The sequence below is a fragment of the Pristiophorus japonicus genome, chromosome 2 (assembly GCF_044704955.1).
Source record: "Pristiophorus japonicus isolate sPriJap1 chromosome 2, sPriJap1.hap1, whole genome shotgun sequence".
Classification (NCBI taxonomy): domain Eukaryota; kingdom Metazoa; phylum Chordata; class Chondrichthyes; family Pristiophoridae; genus Pristiophorus; species Pristiophorus japonicus.
Window position 1 is genome coordinate 303,147,581 of NC_091978.1, and position 26,975 is coordinate 303,174,555.

The window sequence follows — 26,975 nt, forward strand, 5'->3', positions numbered from 1 at the left end:
CAATAATCACCTCTGGATAAACTATATTCCAAGCACAGAGCTCCAAAGTACTGCTCACATCGATTCCTAGTAAGCAGGAGTTTTCATCTGAGCATTCAGTTTCTTTTTAAATAATTTACCAGCATTTGACTGGTTGTGAAAAGCAAATTAAAATTAAAGCTAATAGAAGGGTAGGAATCCACAAAAAGGCTTGACCCTACTAGTCACCATCAGCAACTGCTGCATTCTAAAAATCTTATCTGTCCAGTAGTATAACTTAGTTTCCTCTTTAGTAGGCTGCTCCTGCATTCAGTGTAGTTCAAAGTCATGCAGGCAAGAGACTACTTTCTCTCAGATTGGAGACATGTGGCTGGCTTTCAGTCTCTTCCTCTTAAGATGTTGATTCAGTAGGCCTCTTCCTCCTCTCCTGGAGACTCCCTAGTTGCAGGCAGGCAACAGTTGCAGCTCCTTCCTCCACAGGATCAACTCCCAATTGAGTGGCTAAGCCACTCCCACTCAACAGCTCTACAACTATTTTAAAGTAAACTTTAAATAAAGTGCACCCTTGTTAAAGAGGCACTAAAACCGACAAATAATCAAGTTATACTTTTGAAAAACTATAGTCAAATTAAAATTTGGTTGCCGGGGTGATGATGCACTCCAGTCTCTCCGGTGCCCACCTCTCGCAGAAGGCCTCTTACAAGATGGTGAGTGCCTGGAGTTACTGGTGATTAAAGAGAAACAAAAGTGCAGGTCAAATAGTTTGTGTTAAAAATTCCTCCCAATTTTTTATGTTTAACAAAACAGTCAAAAAGCATCTTTCTTCATCCTGGACCAAGGGAACTCTTCCAGTGTTGACTAGCATGGCGCGTGAAACAGACATTTTGTGACCAAGGCAGACTATTGCAGTTTGTTTTGTCATGTAATAGCAGTGGAACTGTATAGATGTTGTATGGTGCAGTTCCCTGTCGATGCTGTCACAAAGTAGTTCAGCAGGAAGGGAAATCTCAAGTGGTAAGTATCCCGAAAGCACAGATGATGTGCATTTTTTAAAGAATAATAAATCAGATTTTTGTCAGTATTTTTTCTTAACTACACAAAGAGTACTTTAGACAGAAATCCCATTCCCTTTAAACCAGACTTTTACTATTTATGTCAGGAACGCAAATAGCTGTTGTAGTTTTACATTCTTTATCAATCTAGAAAGTTCACTTTAATTATCAGTAGCGAAGATTCACACTGCGCTTCTGCCAGATAGGACTGTCAATTAGTATCCTTTGCATGGAGAAGTTTAAAACAGAGTTCACCATGTTAAACCAGAATTGCTAGAGTATGCATTAGGCTGTTGGCAATCTGTTGCTAACACCTATACAGTTCCAAGTAGTTCAGCACTTTCACTGATCATTTCAGTCAACACAGAGACAACTATCATGATATGGTTGCTTCGAGACTCCATTGTTACACTATCTAATATATAGATAACATGACTGCAGTGGAGCAAATACATAATCTACGTCAGTGGTTCTCAAACTTTTTTTGGTTGAAGGACCCCATTTCAAATCGATTAGTAATCATGGATACCCCTCTAAATTATAATACTATATAATACTCTCATTAAAGTGCTGCATGTAAAAAGAGTGTTTTAATAATGCTTTTAAGAAAACAGGTATTTACTGCAGGGTCTGTATCGTTGGTGTGATGTTTGACAATTTATTTAAAGCTGTGCTGGCTTTTCACTTTCCTACTTGCTACAATAATTTTAAGTACCATCCTTAAAACTACTTCTCATTCACGAATTTTAATCATGAATCTTTTCTTTAAATATAATTTAGCAAAAACCTCAATTTTAATTCAATACTAAAGAGCTAAAGAAGTGAAATTAAAAAGAACTCAAGACAAAAGAAAAACCTCCCAAAACATACAATTGTCGAGTGTTTGAATTGTCTGCTTCACACCCGTCCCCCGACATCCACATCAAACAAACTGTCAGGGCCTTCACAGCGGGTCAAGAACAAGTCCTTGCATTTCCAGCTCTCAATCAGTCCGCACTCTGCTGTTTCCAGCCAGTGACATGCAAACCCGAACTCTGCTGTTTTCAGCCAGTGACATGCAAACCCGAACTCTCCTCTCCCTTTGCCCCCAACCTGACCGGCCCTGGGTCTCCAATAGCCTCGCTCTCTCCACCACGCAACTTTACTCGAACCTTCTAGCACATAAAATCAGTGCTGCCGTGGTAACAGGATTTGGGTTCAATTCTGCCCAGCGGCGGTTTCAACTTGCCGACATTAATAATTCAAGATTATCCCATGCAATTAGTTCGGGAAAAGTTTGCGCAACAAATAAAGACTTTCTAGCAGACCGCACTAAGCCAGGAGACTTGCAGTGAATGATGGCGACTTGCCCTTGGTTGAACTTTAAAACTTACTAACTCATAGAATAGTACAGCACAGACCATTCGGCCTATCAAGTCTGCATCGGCTCTTTCAAAGAGCAATCCAGTTCGTCCCACTCCACTGCTCTTTCCCCATATCCCTGCATTTTTTTCTCCTTTGGGTAAGTATTTATCTAATTCCCCTTTGAAGTCTACTATTGAATCTGTATCCACCACCCTAACAAGCAGTGCATTTTAAATCCTAACCACTTGTTGAGAGAGGGGGCTTCGGTCACACATGGGACAGAATAATAAACCCCAAACACATCCTATAGGTTCAGAGACCGAGCGGCTACAATGACTTTCATTCTCTGGGGAAGGCAGGTGGTGATGATTTTTAAACACCGCTAGATTTATAATTGTGACATTGCTGAAGGTTTGTCTTGCAGGCCCACAAACTTAGTGTACATCAAGGTAAAAGGATGTTAGTACTGGAGAATGGAACAGTTTTCCACTTTTCCATCCAGTGAAAGCATTAAGTAGTCCCAAGTCAGGTACAGTATGGGCTAGCACAGAGCAAAGCTGCCACTACACTACCCATCAAGCACACCAAGGCAAGGTAGAGCTCCCAGTACCGCAGACTACAAACATCACAAGCAAAATAACATGAAAACTGTACAATATTTAATAAAACTGGAGGTAGCTGAGTTTTAAAAAAAATATGAGAACTTATGACATTATAAAGACCACAATTTATAAGTGTTACACCTGGAGTTGGGAATGGGGCATTAAGCCAGGCTAAAGGATCGCCAGACTCTCAGCCGAATACAATTTGGCACATATTTGTTATTTTTAAAAAAGCTTGTAAACCGCAGTATCAAAAGTTTCAGAGATTTCTAACATGCAAGGCCACAATTTGGAACCTCAAATGGCTGAGTGTCCGGAATTCAATTTGAAAGGCCTCGCCCATTGTGGCGTTTCCCTTCCTGCTAGCAGTGTTTTAAACTGAAGGCCGCCCCACCTCCTTGCACCATTGCTCACGCTGCTCTTCTCAACCACGTCTCTCCCCTCCTGGAGACTGAAAAATAAACAAAGCTGAGCCCCAATGTATATATCAATGACTTGGACTTGAATGTTGAGGGTATGATTGAGAAGTTTGCAGATGACACTAAAATAGACTGCGTGGTTGATAATGAAGAACAAAGCTGCGTACTGCAGGAAGATATCAATGTACGGTCAGGTGGGCAGAACATTGGCAAATGGACTTCAATCTGGCTAAGTGTGAGGTAATACAGTTAGGGAGGTCTAACAAGGCAATGGACTACACATTAAATGGTACGAAACTGAAAAGTCTACAGGAACAAAGGGACCTTGGAGTGCAGGACCACAGATCTTTGAAGGTAGCAGGTCAGGTAGATAAGGTGGTTAAGAAGGCATATGGAACACTTGCCTTTATTAATCGAGGCATAGCATACAAGAGTTATGCTTGAACTGTATAAAACACTGGTTAGGCCACAGCTTGATTACTGTGCACAGTTCTGGTCACATTACAGGAAAGATGTGATTACTCTGGAAAAGGAGCTGAGGAGATTTGCCTGGACTGGAGAATTTTGGCTATGAGGAAAAATTGGAGATGCAAGGTCTGTTTTCTTTGGAACAGAGGAGACTGAGGGGAGACCTGATTGAGGTGTATAAAATTATGAGGGGCCTGGATAGAGTGGATAGGAAGGACCTGTTTCCCTTGGCAGAGGGGTCAACAACCATGGGGCATAGATTTAAAGTAAATTGGAGGGAGATTTAGAGGATATATGAGGGGAAAAGAGGGCGGTGGGAGTCTGGTACTCACTGCCTAAAAGGATGGTAAAGGCAGAAACCCTCACATTTAAAAAATACTTGGATGTGCAGTTAAAAGTGCCGTAACCTACAGGGCTATGGCCCAAGAGCTAGAAAGTGGGATTAGGCTGGATAGCTCTTGGTTGGCCGGCACGGACACGATGGGTTGAAATGGCCTCCTTCTGTGCTGTAAATTCCTATGATTCTATGATTGGGCTCTTTCGAAGAGCAATCCAGTGAGTCCCACTCCCAGACTTTTTCCCTATATCCCTGCAATTATTTGTCCTTCAAGTATTTAACTAGTTCCCTTTCAAAAGCTACTATTGAATCTGTATTCACCACCCTATCAGGCAGTGCATTCTATTCATCTCCTTATACCAATCAGAATACATGGTGTTAAGAATTGAGATGTCATGTTTGTAAGAAGGACTGTGAATTTGACACTTCTACATTATTGAGATTTAAGAATTGAGAAATAAACAGAGGAAGGACTGAGAAGGAAAGTAAATTAGAGTGGGTGAATCTAATGTCAAATCAGGTACAGAAAGAGAAATAGAGAGGGAAAGAAAGATTGAATTTGAGAGAAAAGAAAAAAAGTCAAAATTTAAAATTTTATATATTTAAAATCTCCAACACTTCATTACCTGAAGGAATGAGAGTGCACACTTTAACTTTTAAGGGTACATATGCTATTGCAACAACTTGCATTTATATAGTAACTTTAACATAGTAAAACTCCCCGAGGCACTTCACAGGAGCGCTGTGAAACAAAATTTGATACTGAGCCACATAAGGAGATATTAGGACAGGTGAGGTAGGTTTTACGGAGCATCTTAAAGGAGGAGAGGGGGGTTTAGGGAGGGAATTCCAGAGCCTATTACTAATAGAAACATAGAAAATAGGTGCAGGAGTAGGCCATTCGGCCCTTCGAGCCTGCACCGCCATTCAATAAGATCATGGCTGATCATTCACCTCAGTACCCCTTTCCTGCTTTCTCTCCATACCCCTTGATCCCCTTAGCCGTAAGGGCCATATCTAACTCCCTCTTGAATATATCCAATGAACTGGCATCAACAACTCTCTGTGTCAAGGAATTCCATAGGTTAACAACTCTCTGAGTGAAGAAGTTTCTCCTCATCTCAGTCCTAAATGGCCTACCCCTTATCCTAAGGCTATGTCCCCTGGTTCTGGACTTCAACATCGGGAACATTCTTCCCGCATCTAACCTGTCCAGTCCCGTCAGAATCTTATACTTTCTATGAGATCCCCTCTCATCCTTCTAAACTCCAGTGAATAAAGGTCCAGTTGATCCAGTCTCTCCTCATATGACAGTCCAGCCATCCCTGGAATCAGTCTGGTGAACCTTCGCTGCTCTCCCTCAATAGTAAGAACGTCCTTCCTCAGATTAGGAGACCAAAACTGAACACAATATTCCAGGTAAGGCCTCACTAAGGCCCTGTACAACTGCAGTAAGACCTCCCTGCTCCTATACTCAAATCCCCTAGCTATGAAGGCCAACATACCATTTGCCTTCTTCACCGCCTGCTATACCTGCATTCCAACCTTCAATGACTGATGAACCATGACACCCAGGTCTCGGTGCACCTCCCCTTTTCCTAATCTGCCGCCATTCAGATAATATTCTGCCTTCGTGTTTTTGCCACCAAAGTGGATAATCTCATATTTATTCACATTATAGTGCATCTGCCTGTGGTAAAAGATAATGGGGCAGCGGTTGCTGCATTATGTTCTGCATTCTGTTTTTTATAATGTTGTTTTTGAATAATCACACTGCTGGATGCAGATAATTTATGTTATTTTTTTAAAGTTTCAAAATTAAGTTAAAGTTAAAAAAGTTTACAATGCTTCATAAATTATTTGTTCACCGTAACCATTCCTGTGTAGTGTCTCATTTGCAGAAGAGGGGGAATAGTCAACATGGTGATAGAGTGGCCAGGCAATGGTGAAAAGTGCTGTTTATTCTTCAAGCAAAGCGTTCAATTATGAGCTGCTGACGTAATGCTTTTGCAGCGGCAAAATCATCATGATGCCTCTCCTGTGGTTTTGAAGGTGGTGGCATGGGTTCCTCGCCAGACTCCTCTTCCTCGTCTTCCTCCTCCTCCTCCACCCCCTCCTCCCCCCCACCCACCCTCTCTCCTGAGGTGTTCCTGCAATCCCCATTGGCAAATCCTGTCCCCTCATGATGGCTAAGTTGTGTAGCATGCAGCACACCACAATGAACTCAGAGACCTGCTGAGGGGTGCATTGTAGGCAGCCTCCAGAGTGGTCCAGGCATCAGAAGCGCTGCTTGAGCACTCCAATTGTCTGTTCGACGATGTTGCATGTGGCTGCATGGCTCTCATTATAGTGATTCTCGGCTTCTGTCTGAGGGTTCTGGAGTGGGGGGTCATAAGCCAGGTGGCAAGACCTTTGTCCCCTAGCATCCAGATCTGGCCATGTGGTTGATGCTGGAACGTGCGTGAGACATTGCTCTCACGCAAGATGAAAGCATCATTGGATATTGGGCATTGACTGCCATGATGTGCTGAGTATGGTCACAGATGATCTGTACGTTCATGGAGTGGAATCCCTTTCAGTTTCGGTAAACCACTGGATGCTGTAAAGGTGCTCGCAGGGCGATGTGCATTCAGTCAAGGGCACCCTGAACCTTAGGGAAGCCAGCAAATCGTCCAAAACCTAAAGCCCTCTCATTTTGGGTCTCCTTGGTTTATGAAGTCCATCCTGCATGCGTACAGTGCAGTAGTCACCTAGTGAATGCAGCAATGTGTAGTATGCTGCGAGATGGAGCTTATGTCCCCTGCTGATGCCCTGAAAGGAGCCGGAGGCATAAAAGGCAAGTGCCACAGTCACCTTCACCTCGACGGGCAGTGCAGTCCCGTTGCTGCTGGTAGGCTGTAGGTCTGAGCTGGCATATCTCTGTCAGCACTTCTTTTCTGAAGTGCACCTTCTAACGCACTGCGCCTCAGAGAGCTGCAGATATGAGTGATGTTCCTTGTAAAGTCGTGGTGGGGGGTAAGGCCTCCTCCCCAAATGTCTGTGACCTCTTCGATTACGTTGAAAATGCTCATCAATAAGCCTTCTTCCAGCTCGATGTCGTATAAATATAGCAGCCAGGATTAATGGCTGACATAGTATGCCCGCATCTTTTAAAATGTCCTTAAAAACAAACTATAAACTCACATAAACTTCACAAAGTACACAGTAACGCAGCGTTCTTCTCCCAGTGTTTTTAATCACTCAAAACTCCGACTTTCTCCTGTTTACAAGATGGCGTCGCTAGCACCTGGTGTGCGCGGGGTGCGACTGATTTCTGCTGGTGGGTTCATGTGGGTGCTAAATCGGGCGACTTGCTCGAAAGTTCCGCCCGGGGCGCCAATTTACGTCATCCAAACGGCGAAAACAGCGGGCGGGCACTAAGTTTTAGCGCCGACGCAAAACCATTGCTGAAAATTCCGCCCGGGTGCAAAATCTTGTGCACCTCCTTTCACGACAAAGAAAATAGTTTTTGCGCCCCGTCCAGGCACTAAACGGGGTACAAATGAGCCAAAAATCCAGCCCTAATTATCACATCTGTGTTGATGGTAGTAGCTAGAAAAAGTAGTTTCTAACTGCTGACATGGAGATATAGAAGCACACATAAAAAGAAGCTGACAGCTTGTCTTTCCTTATCCTAATTTGATTTTTTTTTAAAGTTGAATTTTGAAACATACAAAGCCTCCGAGGGAAATGGATAGGTGAGGAAGGGAAAGAAAGGAAATTGGCTGACTGTGAAGCAACCACTGGCCTCTCGTCGCTTGTCTTGGAGGCAGAGGGGGAGTGGAACAAGTGGAAGAAAGGTTAGCAGTGAGATGGGTGACAGTGGAATGAGAGGGAAGGAAGGATACTGGGGTTCAAACGGGAAGAGGCAGGAGTAGCAATGGGAGTGAAGAGAGTGATAGGAAGGGGAGAGGCTATTCACAAGGTTACGGTTTAGGAGACATAATGTGAGCAATGGGGTGGGGGAAAGGAACATGCATGGGGGGTGGGCAGGATGGAAAGGGTGCTGATGAGGGCAGTAGTTCATGCTTTCCTGGCGAGTCCCACCAGAAAATGCAGCCTACAGTCCTTGGCGGCACCTTTCCCCACCTATCCCTAAAGCAAAGAAAAGACAAAAGTACCAAAGGCAGAGAGAAACAAAAAATTAGGGAAAAAGCAGAAAGGGGAAGAAAGCGACAAGGCAGAGACTGACACAGAGAATGCAACTCAAAACCAACAGATGGGCTAGAGAGAGACATTATTCTCCCACTTACCATTTGTAATATCGCAGAGTTGTGTGCAGCTTATCAGTCAACTGTTTTCTTTGGTAACTGTAGCAGCAATTCTGTGTACGTGACTATTTGAAAAGAATGCTAATGCCAAAGGCCTTAACATAATACTGCCAGTAGAGGTAAATTTCACAAAGAACAGAAATGGTTTACAAATATAGATCTTTCCAATCTATATGCAAATGTCAATTCTCAGTCATGAATTTCTTTTGAGCAGTTTATCAGAATGTTTTTGTGACTGTAATGAAAGGCTATGTGCACAAGTCACTGAGAAATAAATGTGCTTGACTTGTAAATAAACTCGGGACAAAGAAAGAAATACCCTTCATGCAAGAATCATTGAAGTTATTTAACTGAACTGATTTGATTCATTCCACGTATTGGACAACAATGCCCAAGCCAGGCCAAAACAAAGGAATCCATGGAGGTCAAATCATTAAATTATTGGTGCAAACAGCACCAGTTATTTGAATAATTCTCTATTTATTTCTAAACATTTTATGGAACATATTGCCAACGGTCTAAATTTCCAGTATTCTCAAAATTTTACAAAAATGTCTATTCATTTTTCAAAATGTCGAAAATTTAATTGGGGAATTCAGGTTTTGTAAATTGCACTTGTAAAAACCAAGATATTATGAAACCATCTTTAATTCATTTGGAAAAGGTTGATCAAAAAGCAAATTGATCAGTCTTATGTTTGAATTCAAATGTGATGGGAAATGTCAGGCCTCGATAAGAGTGCTGTATAATCTCTTACTCCCAAAAAGTACTAGTTGCCATAAATCACGTAAGATTTCTTTGAGACAAATAAAATATGAAGAACCTAAATAACAGTATCCTTGGAGAAATAATTCATAACTGGTGTAACAATTTGATTTATTTGCAAAAGCAGCTCTAGTTGGTTCCTCCTGTTGCAAGTATTGATTCACTTAGGACAGAGGTTCTTAGGACACTTAGGACAGAGTCCCCAGCGAATTTCATGTCCCATGCATGTCCTACTATTTCTAAGAATCAGTGTTTTTGTAGTCTTATATCAACTGTAATTTCCGGGCTATAATTCATAAAAGATTTTAAATGAGGAATGACAGGAAATTAAACCTCGTTCTGAAAATTATGTTCTATTAACTTGTATCGTCCGAACATACAAAAAAGGACAGATAAATAGACCTGTTGGCTCATCCAGCCTATCTCATACTGAAGTGGTGTAATTTCTGAACCACCAACGCCCCCATCCGTGGCGAGGGGTGGTGCGGCGAGGGGTGGTGTGGCGAGGTTGGACAGCGGCGAGGGGTGGTGCAGCGAGGTCGGACAGCGGCGAGGGGTGGTGTGGCGAGGTTGGACAGCGGCGAGGGGTGGTGCAGCGAGGTCGGACAGCGGCGAGGGGTGGTGCGGCGAGGTCGGACAGCGGCGAGGGGTGGTGCGGCGAGGTCGGACAGCGGCGAGGGGTGGTGCGGCGAGGGGTGGTGTGGCGAGGTTGGACAGCGTCGAGGGGTGGTGTGGCGAGGTTGGACAGCGTCGAGGGGTGGTGCGGCGAGGTCGGACAGCGGCGAGGGGTGGTGCGGCGAGGGGTGGTGCAGCGAGGTCGGACAGCGGCGAGGGGTGGTGCGGTGAGGGGTGGTGCGGCGAGGTTGGACAGCGGCGAGGGGTGGTGCGGCGAGGGGTGGTGTGGCGAGGTCGGACAGCGTCGAGGGGTGGTGCGGCGAGGGGTGGTGTGGCGAGGTTGGACAGCGTCGAGGGGTGGTGCGGCGAGGTCGGACAGCGGCGAGGGGTGGTGCGGCGAGGGGTGGTGTGGCGAGGTCAGACAGCGGCGAGGGGTGGTGCGGCGAGGTCGGACAGCGGCGAGGGGTGGTGTGGCGAGGTCAGACAGCGGCGAGGGGTGGTGCGGCGAGGTCGGACAGCGGCGAGGGGTGGTGCGGCGAGGTCGGACAGCGGCGAGGGGTGGTGCGGCGAGGTCAGACAGCGGCGAGGGGTGGTGCGGCGAGGTCGGACAGCGGCGAGGGGTGGTGCGGCGAGGGGTGGTGTGGCGAGGTTGGACAGCGGCGAGGGGTGGTGCGGCGAGGTGAGGCCCGAGGTTGGACAGCGGCGAGGGGTGGTGCGGCGAGGTCGGACAGCGGCGAGGGGTGGTGCGGCGAGGTGAGGCCCGAGGTCGGACAGCGGCGAGGGGTGGTGCGGCGAGGTGAGGCCCGAGGTTGGACAGCGGCGAGGGGTGGTGTGGCGAGGTCGGACAGCGGCGAGGGGTGGTGCGGCGAGGGGTGGTGTGGCGAGGGGTGGTGTGGCGAGGTCGGACAGCGGCGAGGGGTGGTGCGGCGAGGTCGGGCAGCGGCGAGGGGTGGTGCGGCGAGGTCGGGCAGCGGCGAGGGGTGGTGCGGCGAGGTGAGGCCCGAGGTCGGGCAGCGGCGAGGGGTGGTGCGGCGAGGGGTGGTGCGGCGAGGGGTGGTGCGGCGAGGGGTGGTGTGGCGAGGTCGGACAGCGGCGAGGGGTGGTGTGGCGAGGTGAGGCCCGAGGGGTGGTGCGGCGAGGGGTGGTGCGGCGAGGGGTGGTGCGGCGAGGTTGGACAGCGGCGAGGGGTGGTGCGGCGAGGTGAGGCCCGAGGGGTGGTGCGGCGAGGGGTGGTGCGGCGAGGGGTGGTGCGGCGAGGGGTGGTGCGGCGAGGGGTGGTGCGGCGAGGTTGGACAGCGGCGAGGGGTGGTGCGGCGAGGGGTGGTGCGGCGAGGGGTGGTGCGGCGAGGGGTGGTGCGGTGAGGTCGGACAGCGGCGAGGGGTGGTGCGGCGAGGGGTAGTGTGGCGAGGTCGGACAGCGGCGAGGGGTGGTGCGGCGAGGTCGGACAGCGGCGAGGGGTGGTGCGGCGAGGTGAGGCCCGAGGTCGGGCAGCGGCGAGGGGTGGTGCGGCGAGGGGTAGTGTGGCGAGGTCGGACAGCGGCGAGGGGTGGTGCGGCGAGGTCGGACAGCGGCGAGGGGTGGTGTGGCGAGGTGAGGCCCGAGGTCGGACAGCAGCGAGGGGTGGTGCGGCGAGGTGAGGCCCGAGGTCGGGCAGCGACGAGGGGTGGTGCGGCGAGGTGAGGCCCGAGGTCGGGCAGCGACGAGGGGTGGTGTGGCGAGGTCGGACAGCGGCGAGGGGTGGTGCGGCGAGGTGAGGCCCGAGGTCGGGCAGCGACGAGGGGTGGTGCGGCGAGGGGTGGTGCGGCGAGGGGTGGTGCGGCGAGGGGTGGTGCGGCGAGGTCGGACAGCGGCGAGGGGTGGTGCGGCGAGGTCGGACAGCGGCGAGGGGTGGTGCGGCGAGGTGAGGCCCGAGGTCGGGCAGCGGCGAGGGGTGGTGCGGCGAGGGGTAGTGTGGCGAGGTCGGACAGCAGCGAGGGGTGGTGTGGCGAGGTGAGGCCCGAGGTCGGACAGCGGCGAGGGGTGGTGTGGCGAGGTCGGACAGCAGCGAGGGGTGGTGCGGCGAGGGGTGGTGCGGCGAGGTGAGGCCCGAGGTCGGGCAGCGACGAGGGGTGGTGCGGCGAGGGGTAGTGTGGCGAGGTCGGACAGCGGCGAGGGGTGGTGTGGCGAGGTGAGGCCCGAGGTCGGACAGCGGCGAGGGGTGGTGTGGCGAGGTCGGACAGCAGCGAGGGGTGGTGCGGCGAGGGGTGGTGCGGCGAGGTCGGACAGCGGCGAGGGGTGGTGCGGCGAGGTGAGGCCCGAGGTCGGGCAGCGGCGAGGGGTGGTGCGGCGAGGGGTGGTGCGGCGAGGGGTGGTGTGGCGAGGTCGGACAGCGGCGAGGGGTGGTGCGGCGAGGGGTGGTGCGGCGAGGTCGGACAGCGGCGAGGGGTGGTGTGGCGAGGTCGGACAGCAGCGAGGGGTGGTGCGGCGAGGGGTGGTGCGGCGAGGTGAGGCCCGAGGTCGGGCAGCGACGAGGGGTGGTGCGGCGAGGGGTAGTGTGGCGAGGTCGGACAGCGGCGAGGGGTGGTGTGGCGAGGTGAGGCCCGAGGTCGGACAGCGGCGAGGGGTGGTGTGGCGAGGTCGGACAGCAGCGAGGGGTGGTGCGGCGAGGGGTGGTGCGGCGAGGTCGGACAGCGGCGAGGGGTGGTGCGGCGAGGTGAGGCCCGAGGTCGGGCAGCGGCGAGGGGTGGTGCGGCGAGGGGTGGTGCGGCGAGGGGTGGTGTGGCGAGGTCGGACAGCGGCGAGGGGTGGTGCGGCGAGGGGTGGTGCGGCGAGGTCGGACAGCGGCGAGGGGTGGTGTGGCGAGGTCGGACAGCGGCGAGGGGTGGTGCGGCGAGGGGTGGTGCGGCGAGGGGTGGTGTGGCGAGGTCGGACAGCGGCGAGGGGTGGTGCGGCGAGGTGAGGCCCGAGGTCGGGCAGCGGCGAGGGGTGGTGCGGCGAGGTCGGACAGCGGCGAGGGGTGGTGCGGCGAGGGGTGGTGCGGCGAGGGGTGGTGCGGCGAGGTCGGACAGCGGCGAGGGGTGGTGCGGCGAGGTCGGACAGCGGCGAGGGGTGGTGCGGCGAGGGGTGGTGCGGCGAGGGGTGGTGCGGCGAGGTCGGACAGCGGCGAGGGGTGGTGCGGCGAGGGGTGGTGCGGCGAGGTCGGACAGCGGCGAGGGGTGGTGCGGCGAGGGGTGGTGCGGCGAGGTCGGACAGCGGCGAGGGGTGGTGCGGCGAGGGGTGGTGCGGCGAGGGGTGGTGCGGCGAGGTCGGACAGCGGCGAGGGGTGGTGCGGCGAGGGGTGGTGCGGCGAGGGGTGGTGCGGCGAGGTCGGACAGCGGCGAGGGGTGGTGCGGCGAGGTCGGACAGCGGCGAGGGGTGGTGCGGCGAGGGGTGGTGCGGCGAGGTCGGACAGCGGCGAGGGGTGGTGCGGCGAGGGGTGGTGCGGCGAGGGGTGGTGCGGCGAGGTCGGACAGCGGCGAGGGGTGGTGCGGCGAGGTGAGGCCCGAGGTCGGGCAGCAGCGGAACCTCAAGGTCGGCAGGGTTCCGGAACATTTTATGGATTCCAGACAACCCTGCGACCAATCGGTCCGGAGTCCGGAACATTGCTGATTCCGGAACTCCGGATTTTGGACGCTGCACTGTATAGGCACCACATGGGTCTCCAGTCCATGAGAACAATCCCAGATCCCAGTGAACTGTTAAACAGGAGGCTTGCAGGACACAGCCCCCATTTTGTCAGGAACCCTTGGTGAATGCTGTGAGGGCCAGCAGCCTGATCTGTTCTCAGATCATTTATTCTAGCCAGGTCTATATCTGCATCCACTTTGACACTTCAAATTACAGCATTAACCCTATTAGTAACCCAGCATCATCTGTAGTGAAGTCTGATGCAAAGAAGCCATGTTAAAACATCTGCCATGTCCGGGAATCCACCTGAACCTGTTCTCAGGATTTGGTCAGTGCCCTAAACAATCTCCAATAGCCCTCTGACTCTTAACATAGCTCAAAAAACCTTGCTATTACCACACTTATCTATATTCCTCTTCTCCGGTGTCCTTTTAACTGCTGACAGCCACTTTCACAACCTTCAACTGAGCTTGTTCTCCCGAGAGTACTCCCATGGAATAGCGGCGGTCCTTCAAATGAGCCTGTGCTATGTGAGCTTCATCATGTCACCCTGCCCCCTCCCCTGCTGCTAACCATTCATCTGTTGCTTTCTACATCCAGATGACCAGTCACAGGTGCCGCATCCCTTTCATGAACCTCCATATCAGGCCATTATGTGGCGGGCGAGGAGAAAGAGGAAGAGGAAGAGACCAGTGACGAGCCGACTGCAGGGGGGGGAGGGGCGGTGGGCAGATGCACTCGACACCTCTTTTGCCACGGGCAAACACGTCGTCCAAGGATGATCTCTCAATCTCGGACTTTGCCACATCCAAGGTTCCTGGGACTAGTGGCGTGCAGCAACGCAGTTTGCGGTCGAATCCCGTATGCCATCTCTCCAGAGGGTGAGTCGGCAAAGTCGGTCTGCTGACAGACAAGCAGATGTGGAAGTGGATGTGCTGGGACTGTCCAGGGAGAGCGTCCAGCTCATCCGACAGCTCCTTGATGTCCTGGGTAGAATTCCCACGAGCACCAAAAAACTCACTGCAACCATTACGGAGGTAGGGTCGCAGATTGTTGGTGCGAGCTGCGAAACCTGCAACGCCATCAGTGCCCACATGAGACTGATGGCCTCCACCAGTGACATAAGAAATAGGAGGAGTAGGCCTTTTGGCCACTCGAACCTGCTCCGCCATTCAATAAGAATATGGCTGATCTGATCATGGAATCAGCTCCACTTCCCTGCCCGCTCCCCATAACCCGTATCGCTCAAAAGTCTGTCTATCTCCGCCTCAAATATATTCAATGACCCAGCCTCCACAGCTCTCTGAGGCAGAGAAATCCATAGATTTACAACTCTCAGAATAAATTTCTCCTCAACTCAGTTTTAAATGGGCGGCTCCTTATCCTAAGACTATGTCCCCTAGTTTTAGTTTCCCCTATGAGTGGAAATATCCTCTCTGCATCCACCTTGTCGAGCCCCCCTCATCATCTTATAAGTTTCAATAAGATCAACTCTCATTCTTCTGAACTCCAATGTATATAAGCCCAATCTACCCAACCTATCCTCAAGTCAAGCCCCTCATCTCCGGAATCAATCGAGTAAAGCTTCTCTGAATAGCCTCCAATGCAAGTATATCCTTCCTTAAATACGTAGACCAAAACTGTACGCAGTACTCTAGGTGTGGCCTCAGCAATACCCTGTGCAGTTGTAGCAGGACTTCTCTGCTTTTATACTCTATCCCCCTTGCAATAAAAGTCAACATTCCATTTGCCTTCCTGATGACTTGCTGTACCTGCATATTAACTTTTTGTGTTTCATGCACAAGGACTCCCAGCTGCAGCACTTTGCAATTTTTCTCCATTTAAATTATAATTTGCTTTTCTATTTTTTCTGTCAAAGTGGATAACCTCACATTTTCCCACATTATACTCCATCTGCCAAATTTTTGCCCACTCACTTAGCCTGTCTATACCCCTTTGCAGATTTTTTGTGTCCTCCTCACAATTTGCTTTCCCACCCATCTTTGGATCATCAGCAAACTTGGCTACATTACACTCGGTCCCTTCATCCAAGTTATTAATATAGATTGTAAATAGTTGAGGCCCCAGCACCGATCCCTGCGACACCCTACGAGTCACTATTTGCCAACCAGAAAAAGATCCATTTATCCCGACTCTCTGTTTTCTGTTAGTTAGCCAATCCTCTATCCATGCTAATATATTACCCCCAACCCCGTGAGCTTTTATCTTGTGCAGTAACCTTTTATATGGCACCTTATCGAATGCCTTCTGGAAATCCAAATGCACCACATCCACTAGTTCCCCCTTATCCATCCTGTTCGTAACATCCTCAAAGAACTCCAACATATTTGTCAAATATAGTTTCCTTTTCTTCAAACCATGCTGACTCTGCTTGATTGAATTATGCTTTTCCAAATGTCCCGTTACTGCTCTTTAATAATGGACTCCAGCATTTTTCCAACGACAGATGTTAGGCTAACTGGTCGAAGGTTTCTTGCTTTTTGTCTGCCTCCTTTTTTTAAATAGAGGCGTTACATTTGCGATTTCCAATCCGCTGGGACCGCCCCAGAATCTAGGGAATTTTGGTAGATTGCAACCAATGCATCCACTATCTCTGCTGCCACTTCTCTTAAGACCCTAGGATGTAAGTCATCAGGTCCCGGTGACTGGAGTCCCCAGTGTCACACCCAGACCTACACCTGTGACTGGTGACACCGATCAAGAGATTCGCCAGTCAGAAGCTGTGCCTTCCATACCACGAGCTTCACTAGTTCAGCTCCAGATGGTGTCTCCAATGTCTCCCCCCACCAATACAGCAGGACTCTGTTGCCTTGCTGCACGAACACTTGGTGCCAATTTGGGTAAGGGCATCAGGCAAGGGAGGGGGAATAAGGGTAAGGGGGTGGGAAGAGCCGGTGGTAAAAGACAGTGGGGCAAGGGTTGCTGTTTTGTTATTTTAACATTTTAAACTTTTTTCAATTATATTTATATAACGTTATGAAAGTCCAGAATGTTTATTAAATTAAAATTACGTTTACAAAGTTCTAAAAGTTTACATTTTTCATAAAATCTGTTGCTCACTGTAGCCATTCCTGTTTAGTATCTCATTTGTAGAATAAGAGGGGCAATAGTCAACATGGTGGGATAGAATGGCGAGGCAGCACTCAAACATGCCATTCACTCTTCAAGCAAAGCGTTCAATTATGAGCTGCTGACGTAAGGCTTTTCCATGATGCCTCCCCTGTGGTTGTGGCGGCATGGGTTCCTCGTCAGGCTCCTCTTCCTCCTCCTCCCCGCACCCCCCTTCTCTCCTGGGGTGGTCCTGCAATTCCCATTGGCAAATCCTGCCCCCTCATGATGGCTAAGTTGTTTAGCATGCAGCACACCACAATGAACTCAGAGACCTGCTGAGGAGAGTATTGTAGGCAGTCTCCAGAGTGGTCCAGGCATCGGAAGCGCTGCTTGAGCACTCCAATTTTCTGTTCAACAATGTTGCATGTGGCTGCATGGCTCTCATTATAGCGATTCCCGACTTGTGTCTGAGGGTTCCAGAGTGGGGGTCATGAGCCAGGTGGCGAGGCCATAACCTTTGTCCCCCAGCATCCAGCTCTGGCCTTGTCGTTGGCACTGGAACAGGCCTGAGGCAGATAAAAAGCAGGAAACTATAGACCAGTTAGCCTAACATCTGTGGTTGGGAAAATGTTGGAGTCCATTATTAAAGAAGCAGTAGCAGGACATTTGGAAAAACATAATTCAGTCAGGCAGAGTCAGCATGGATTTATGAAGGGGAAGTCATGTTTAACAAACTTGTTGGAATTCTTTGAGGATGTAACGAACAGGGTGGATGAAGGGGAACCAGTGGATGTGGTGTATGTGGACTTCCATAAGGCATTTGACAAGGTGCTACAGAAGAGGTTATTGCACAAGATAAAAGTTTACGGGGTTGGGGGTAATATATTAGCATGGATAGAGGATTGGCTAACTAACAGAAAACAGAGAGTCGGGATAAATGGTTCATTCTCTGGTTGGCAATCAATAACCATTGGGGTGCCGTAGGGATCACTGCTAGGATGCCAATTATTTACCATCTATATTAACAACTTGGAAGAAGGGACCGAGTGTAATGAAGCCAAGTTTGCGGCCGCAACCGAGACTCCAGGATGGTATGTTGCCTCCCTAGTGCAAGGGTCAAGGATGTCTTGAAGTGGATGCAGGATGGGTCCAGGGGAGGATAAACAGCCAGTTGTCGTGGTGCATATAGGTACCAACGATATAGGTAAAAAACGGGATGAGGTCCTACAAGACGAATTTAGGGAGCTAGGAGCTAAATTAAAAGTAGGACCTCAAAAGTAGTAATCTCAGATTACTAGTGCCACGTGCTAGTCAGAGTAGGAATCGCAGAATAGCACAGATGAATACGTGGCTTGAGCAGTGGAGCAGAAGGGAGGGATTCAAATTCCTGGGACATTGGAACCGGTTCTGGGGGAGGTGGGACCAGTACAAACCGGTCCCTCATCTCCTCATCTCGGTCCTAAATGGCTTAGCCCTTATCCGTAGACTGTGACCCCTGGTTCTGGACTTCCCTAACATCGGGAACATTCTTCCTGTATCTAACCTGACCAATCCCGTCAGAATTTTGTATGTTTCTATGAGATCCCCTCTCATTCTTCTAAATTCCAGTGAATATATGCCTAGTCGATCCAGTCTTTCTTCATATGTCAGTCCTGCCATCCAGGAATCAGTCTGGTGAACCTTCACTGCACTCCCTCAATAGCAACAATGTCCTTTCTCAGATTAGGAGATCAAAACTATACACAATATTCAAGGTGTGACCTCAACAAGACCCTGTATAACTGCAGTAAGACCTCACTGCTCTTATACTCAAATCCTCTCGCTATGAAGGCCAACATGCCATTTGTCTTCTTCACCGCCTGCTGTACCTGCATGCCAACTTTCAATGACTGATGTACCATGACACCCAGGTCTCGTTGCACCTCCCCTTTTCCTAATCTATCACCATTCAGATAATATTCTGCCTTCCTGTTTTTGCCACCAAAGTGGATAACCTCGCATTTATCTACATTATATTGCATATATGGCCTACTCCTGCTCCTATTTCTTATGTTCTTATGCAAGATGAAAGCATCATGGATGCTCCCTGGATATTGGGCATTGACTGCCATGTGATGAGTATGGTCGCAGAAAATCTGTACTTTCATGGAGTACTTTCATGAATCCCTTTCGCTTTCAGTAAACCTCTGGATTGTGTAAAAGTGCTTGCAGGGCGATGTGCGTACAGTCAATGGCACCCTGAACCTTGGGGAAGCCAGCAAATCATCCAAAACCCACAGCCTGGGTTTCCTTGTTCATTGGGAATTTTATGAAGTCCATTCTGCGTGCGTAAAGTGCAGTCGGCACCTGGCGAATGCAGCAATGTGTAGCAAGCTCCGAGATGGAGCATATGTTCCCCGCTGATGCCTGAAAGGAACTGGAGGCATAGCAGGCAAGTGCCACAGTCACCTTCACCTCGACGGGCAGTGCAGTTCTGTTGGCGCTGGTCGGCTGTAGGTCTGCCTTTATGAGCTGGCATATCTCTGTCAGCACTTCTTTTTGGAAGCGCAGCCTTGCAAGGCGCTGTCCCTTAGAGAGCTGCAGGTATGAGTGATGTTCCTTGTATACTCATGGGAGGCAAGGCCTTCTCCCCATACGTCTGCAACCTCTTCGATTACGTTGAAAATGCTCGTCAATAAGCCTTCATCCAGCTCGACACCGTAGAAATGTAGCAGCCAGGATCAATGGCTGACATAGTATGGCCCCCATCTTTTAAAATGTGCTCAAAAACAAACTATAAACTCACATAAAACTTCAATATGAAAAACGCAGCCTTCTTCTCCCAATCCTTTTCGATACTGAATTAGTCATCGAGAGCCATGGCGCGACCCTCGACAACATGGACCATTTACCATATCTCGGGAGCCTCTTATCAACAAAAGCAGACATTGATGGGGAGATTCAACATCGCCTCCAGTGTGCCAGTACAGCCTTCGGCCGCCTGAGGAAAAGAGTGTTCGAAGACCAGGCCCTCAAATCTACCATCACGCTCATGTTCTACACGGCTGTAGTAATACTCGCCCCTCCTCAAGTCAAGGAGAGCATGAACCTCAAGTCACTAGAGATATATCACCAACGATGTCTCCGCAAGATCCTACAAATCTCCTGGGAGGACAGGCGCACCAACATCAGTGTCCTCGTCCAGGCTAACATCCCCAGCATTGAAGCACTGACCACACTTGATCAGCTCCACTGGGCCGGCCGCATAGTTCTCATGCCAGACACGAGACTCCCAAAGCAAGTGCTCTATGCGGAGCTCCTTCACGGCAAACAAGCCAAAGGTGGGCAGCGGAATTGTTACAAGGACACCCTCAAAGCCTCCCTGACAAAGTGCAACATCCCCACTGACACCTGGGAGTCCCTGTCCAAAGACCAACCTAATGGAAAAAGTGCATCTGGAAGGGCGCTGACCACTTCGAGTATCAACGCCGAGAAGGTGCAGAAATCAAGCGCAGGCAGCGGAAAGAGCATGCGGCATACCAGTCCCATCCACCCCTTCCTCAACGACTATCTGTTCCACCTGTGACAGAGTCTGTGGCTCTCGTTTTGGACTGTTCAGCCACCAAAGAACTCACTTCAGGAGTGGAAGCAACTCTTCCTCGATTCCAAGGGACTGCCTACGACGATGATGATGATGATGATAATGATGGAGTCAAGACAGCAATAGCCACTATATAATTGGCTTATGTCCCAAGACAATGACAGATGATTTAGTGACCCTTCTGGAAAGTGCACTCGTATGTATGCAGAGTGAGAACAGGCTGCACGTGGCCATGCCTTTCCCTACGCATCCCCAAACAGCCTGCTCTATGGAGGCTAGGCGAGGGAATCGAGGAAAGCTGAAGAGAGTGCAAAAAGAAAATGAAAAGATGGTCAGTGGAAACTGAGATTGCTTGCTCTTTAAAACTTAAATAAAACGGGCACAATTTATTAGCTGCACGAGACATCGATTGGAAAGGAGCCTTAAGCGCCGGGTGCACGCTGGGTGTGACTGCTTTTTGCTGGCAGGTTCCTGGGCAGACACTAAATTGAGCAATATGCTCGAAAGTTCCACCCGGGGCGCTAGCGCAGCGTTGCACACCAACTGACGTCATCCAAACGCTGAAAACATTGGGTGCCGCTGCAAAACCACCGCCAAAAGTTTCGCCTGGGCGCAAAATGTTATGCGCCCCGTTTTGCCCCCCACAAAAAATCGTTTTTGCGCCCCGCCTAGATGCTAAACAGGCCGTAAATGAGCCGAAAATCTAGCCAATTGGCTATTGGATTAATGAAACAATAGATTTTCCATACCTGTCTCATGAACCTAGAAATCACGAGGTGATCTTGAAATAAATTATTTTGCATCAGTGTTTGAAAAATTATGCTGGCTGCTGTTTAACATTTATGAAGCTGAATTTGCATTATTTATACTTTGTACTTGGTTGAGTTATAATTTCAATAGAGCATCAAAAAACATACAATAGTTAAAATTGGACTTGGCAGTCCTTGTATTTATGAATGTTAATCTATTATTTAATTTTATAAGCCCGTATTCTCGGTTGTCCAGAAGGCTTTGTAGAAGCCAACTATTGACTCACTTTGTTGGATTTTGAACAAAATACTAAGATTTTTTTCAAGTCAACTAGGCATGGATGTTGAAGAATGATGGTGGTTAGTTGACACGACACATAGAGGTTTATCATGAAAGAGAAATGGTGTTATTTGGAAATAAATGCAAGGCAGAAATTTGGCACTATATATGCTAATTAGGGTGAAGCATAAATATATTGGGACGAGCTTTTACAATGGAAATTAATAACTGATAAGTACCATTTCAAGGTTATCTTGTTCTAGTTAAAAACTTGTGTAGTTTACAGATGGTACTTTGTTAATTAATTCATCACAATAAGTATTCCGGGTTTTATATCTGGAAATCAATTAATTACATTACAGCCCCAAAATAATAAAAATTACTTTAATTAATATGCATGAAAAAGTTTAGGAGGGTCAGTGGAATCAGAAGGGACAAGCGAAAACAAAATGAGTTGGACAAAATATTTAAGTGGGCAGAATAAAGGGCAATTCAGTTTAATGCAGACAAGTGTAAAGTACTAGAAAGGAAAAATAGATTCGCACGCTGACTCCATGAATGGTGTTGAAATCGTTATGGATGGATAGAGCTGAAAGAGATCTAGGAGTCTGAAGATATTCCAACACTAAAAATATCCAACCAATACAGAGCAGCAATCAATAAAGTCAATAGATGTTGAACTACACAGCCAAACAGGAGCATAATTCAGAGTAATCAAACGTTATACTGCTCTGGTGAGACCATATCTTAACAACTGCATTCAGTTCCGACCTGTGGAGTTGTTCTCTCTCAGGTCGGGGGGGGCCACGATGTTAATTAAGTTGCAGCTTGAGGTACAACTTTGTGAGGAAAATCATAGAGCCACATTGAATTGACTGCAACTAATTTAGTGATCGCCATGGCGTGATATTTGACTCAGCGATGACCTGTAGGTAAGTATTAAAAAAAACCCACGAGAATCAGCGGAGCTGGGCAGTATGTGAGTAGCACTCCAAGAAAAAGGTTAGTAATTGGTTTTTTACTCATTATTTTAAAATTCTGTTGCGGTGATTTAAGTTAAAAGGGTCCCGAGAAGGTTTTTATGATTTTTTGTGTGATGTTTTTTGAAAAAATCTTGAGTGTTTTTCTCCTCCTAGGCCCAACCCGCAGCCTCAGGGTAAATTTTTAGTGAATTCTTTTTATTTATCGCCCATTTTCTTTAAGAACCGCCTAATCGATCCTGAATTCCACTTTTTCATCGAGAATATGGGTGCAATGCCCATTTTTTTCTCTGGGCGGATTTTTTATTTTTTCTGGGGGGGGAGTTTTAAAATACCTAATTTAAGAGAACTATAAGTATCAGATGAATGTGGCCTAATCTATTCTCGATGCTGATCGCTTGCTCTAAGTTGATCTATCTCTTAACAGATCTGCAAAACTCACAAAGAATAAGATCAAGACAAATGGTACATGAAGTTTTATCAGTGATACTTTATGCCTTTATTTTGAGCCATGCAATTTATTCAGTGAGCTGGAAAAACATTGCTCTGCAATCAACTGGAATCAACTCACCTCAGTCGGTGGCTCCTGGTCATTTCTCCATGATGCATCTGAGCCTTTTTCTCTGTTTAAAAAAAAGTTTAAATTTTTTTTAAATGAACACCACCATGAAAAATGTTGAGCATGTCTAAAATAAACACTTTTCATCATAACCCTTGACCAAATACCCATTATATGGCTGGGAATTAAAGGCGAGATTAGAAAGTATTAAAAAAAAAACGAGAATCAGCGGAGCTGGGCAGTAGGTGAGTAGCACTCCAAGAAAAAGGTTAGTAATTGGTTTTTTACTCATTATTTTAAAATTCAGCCTTTACAGAGGGTGGTTAAAATGCAGAATTTTCTGCGATAAAAGATTGTTGAAATAAGAGTCCACAAATTCTTTTAAAGCAGAATTAGACAGTTTCTTGAAAAAAAGAGAATGGAATTAGACGAGATAAGTTCATGTGGCGACAAACACATGCAATGGGCCAAAAGGCCTGTTTCTATGCTGGAACAGTCCATGATTAAACTCCTTCAGTAGCATAATTTTTAGGTGCATTATTTCCCAATTAGATACAGAATAGATTAGTATTATGCAACATATTCAACTGAGACACAACTTTGAAAAACAAACCTTGCTTGGAATGAATATATAACTGATGTGTGGTAATATGTGGTAATAATGGGCCCAAGTTTCCACATGATTTGCCCCTGATTTTTAGGAGCAACTGGTGGAGAACGGACTATCTTAGAATTCGCAATTCTCCACATTTTTTTTCCTGCAGTTCTAGTCAGGTAGAACAGTTCTACTTTGGAACAGAACTTTTTATTCAAAAGGGGGCGTGTCCGGCCACTGACACCTGATTTCAAAATTTCCACAGTGAAAACATACTCCAAACTAAGTTAGAATGGAGCAAGTGAAGATTTTTGTAGAACTGAAAAAACCTGTTCTACACATTAAAAAATCAGGCGCAGGTTACAAATCAGGCGTCCAGAACGAGGTGGGGGTGGGGGGGAAGGGAACTCATTAAATTCTACAATCAATCCTTATTTATACATATACAAATATTATACAAATAAATCCAACCTGAATAAACATTTATAAGCAAAGAAAAGATTAAATAAACCATCTTCCTACCTGTGTGAAAGTGCTTCAGCCAGGGAGAATGGTGCAGCAAGCCTCACAAAACGAGGGAGCCGACCGAACGCGGGCGGGGGAGGAGGGAGCCGACCGAACGCGGGCGGGCGGGAGCCAGGGAGGGAGCCTACCGAACGCGGGGGGGGGGGGGGGGGGAGGGAAGGGAGCCGACTAAACGCAGGGGGGGGGGGGGGGGAGGGAAGGGAGCCGACCGAACGCGGGCGGGAGGGAGGGAGCCGACCGAACGCGGGAGGGAGGGAGCCTACCGAACGCAGGGGGGGAAAAAGGGAATGGAGCCGTTCCAGACGGCTGGCGGGAAAGAGAGGAGGCTGCAGGAAGCCTCAGAAATTGAGGAGCCATTTCCCGACGGCAAAAAGGGGGAGGTCGTCGGGAAACGGCTGCCTCAACTTTCTGAGGCTTCCTGCACCCTTCTCACTGCTACAAGAAGCCTCTGTGCTGATGGCAATGTACTTTTATTAAAAAATGTTCAAAAACTAAACAGCTACAAAGAACTACAAAAATGGCCGAGTGCCAATGTTTTTTTCACACTGAGCATGCGCGAACGCTGCAACGCGCACGCGCAGCGTTGCCGGCAGGAAAAAAACTAATTTAAATAGTACCCGCCCCCTCCCACTTACAAAATCGGCGCGAGTGTAGGCTCCGCCCCCCTGGGCGCCGCGCCAAGCAGACAAGGAGCTGCAAAGCGCTCCAGAATCGCTCGTTTTTTTTCCGGCGCCGTTTTAGACGCGAAAAACAGGCGCCCAGCTCGGAGGGGCGCCCGTTTTTTTATCATGTGGAAACTTGGGCCCAATGTGTGGACCATCTGAAGAGGTTCTAAAAAAATTCCCAGTCATCTATGCATTTTAAGTAAACCTTTAGTCTAAATTTGTGGAATGAAAAACTTTAATAAAAGACAAGCAGCTGGACTTTCGGGTGGTTTGCCGTTTTGACTATCCGCAGTGAAAAAACGGGCGCTCAGATGTTTTTTGCCCGGTTGTAATCCTTGGCTTGGCTTGAATGCACCGCTGGGGAGAGCTGTGTTGGGGTGTAACGACTCAGATTGCGACAACGTCAGGGTTTCTAGATTCATCCGACCCGTACGCCGCACCCCGATGCCCACCAGGGAAAACACAGCGGTCCAGCCCTGCTGCAGTGGTAAGTTGGAAAAACTGAAAAAATGCTAAGTTAAAAGTTTTAATTTTTTATATATTTTTGCAGCGATTTGTTAGGCAAGGGTCATGGTAATGTTTTTTCTCCCCTCTCAAGGCCTCTCTCGCAGCGTTCCCGGCCTCGCACTAAAGTTGGTGAGGATCCCGTTTGTGCGCTGCAAAATAGTGCCTTTGTGCTGCACCCCTGGCGAAAGTTAGCCACCTCCGTTTTTGCCCCGAAACGGAAAAAGCTGAAAATCTAGCGCAAGATTTGCATAGGCAGTGAAATATTTGCTTAGGGACTTCTCACCCCTCATAAATATTACCATTTATAGAATCTGGGAGCAAATATTCCACTACACCACAAACTGGCTCATGAAACAATCTAATTTTCACTATGGTGTAGCGTCACAAAGCTGAAGGGAAAACAGCTATTATATGCCATAAAAGTGGCAATCACCAATTCCACACTCACTGTAGTTTTACCAGAAATTAACTTGACACTACCTCTGCTCCTTTCCATGTCAAATTAAATGCAGATAGTCCCCACTCCATAAACCTGTATATGCTCCAGCATTATATGGGCAGAATGTTTATTTTACTATATAGTTTACATAGAATTTACAGCACAGAAACAGCTCAGCTAGTCTATGCTTCACACGAGCCTCCTCCCACCCTTCTTCATCTAACAGCATAGTGTGTAACTGGAGCTCATGTTTTATTCCTTTTCTTGATATTCTTTATCATTGCACTGTGCAGCAGGAGCGGCGAGGTTGGGGCAAAGAAATGGCAAGAGTTCGTAGAGGGATGTGATCGGGGCCCAGGAGAGATGTGAGTTCGGGGGCCAGAAGAGGCGAGGGCTCAGGGGCAGCACGGGCCAGCCCACACTGCGATGTGTGCGCACACTAGGTCCGTGCAGCAGAGCTGGTCTCCAGTCGTCTTGGTTAATCCTTGCCACTGGACCAAGACCTAGCTCTGTCAAGCCCATGTGGTGGCTGGTGTGCAACGACCATCACATGTTAAAAAAAATCCACGCACAGGCATCTTCCACCCTTCAGGATATAGTTCGGGACCTGGAATATCAGGTCCCTCATTGAAACGCCTGTGAACTCATCCCTTTTCGGCATGAAAAAAAGTCATCCTCAATACGAGGGACTGCCTATGATGAGATGAACCTTCTATTCCTTTCTCCCTCGTGTACTTATCTAGCTTCCCCTTAAACGCATTTATGCTATTCGCCTCCACTATTCTATGTGGTAGCGCATTCCGCATTCTCACCACTCTCTGGGTAAAGACATTTCTCCTGAATTCCTTATTGGATTTATTAGTGACTCTTATATAACTTATGGCCCCTAATTTTGGATTCCTCAGAAGTTGAGACATCATCTCTACGTCTACCCTACCAAACCCCTTCATAACTTTAAAGACTGTATTAGGTCATCCCTCAGCCTTTTCTTTTCTCTGTTCAGTCTTTCCTGATAGTTATAACCTGTCAGTTTTTAATTATTATAACTGAGAAAATCTAACATTAAATTCTACATTTTCAATCCTGACCAGTTTAAGATTTAAATTTACAGAAGAACATAGAAATGTTTAGGAGCAGGAAAAGCCACAGACCTTTTTGGTTGATTACAATCTCACCATCACATCTTCTCACCATATCTCTCAATCCGTTCTTTCTCCAGAAACATATCTCAGCATCCCTTTATTATCTCCATCAGTCATCTTGCCAAAGTAATTTATTCCACGTCAATACTCTTCATATAAAGCAATTCTCCCTCAATTAACCTTTTATTGATCAGCTGCGTCTGGCATGCAGAAGCCACGAGTCTCCAAATCACTTCAAATTCTGCTTCCCAAAGTGGACATGCCCCAATTTTGTTAACCTTTCCTCATAACAATGGCATTCCTTTTGCTTCGAATGAGAGAGATCAGAATTCCTGTGGCAGAATG

The 26,975-nt window shown here is 48.3% G+C and overlaps 1 protein-coding gene across 3 annotated transcripts in view; it reads right to left on the reverse strand.

The window, feature by feature from the left end:
- The window catches only part of naf1 (nuclear assembly factor 1 homolog (S. cerevisiae)), a 348,207-nt gene that overhangs the window by 44,901 nt on the left and 276,331 nt on the right, over window positions 1–26,975 (reverse strand). For all 3 annotated transcript variants that reach the window (XM_070865108.1, XM_070865118.1, XM_070865127.1), the window contains exon 7: window positions 22,770–22,821. In XM_070865108.1, the coding sequence (XP_070721209.1) occupies window positions 22,770–22,821 (52 nt within the window). The remainder of the gene's footprint in view (window positions 1–22,769; window positions 22,822–26,975) is intronic.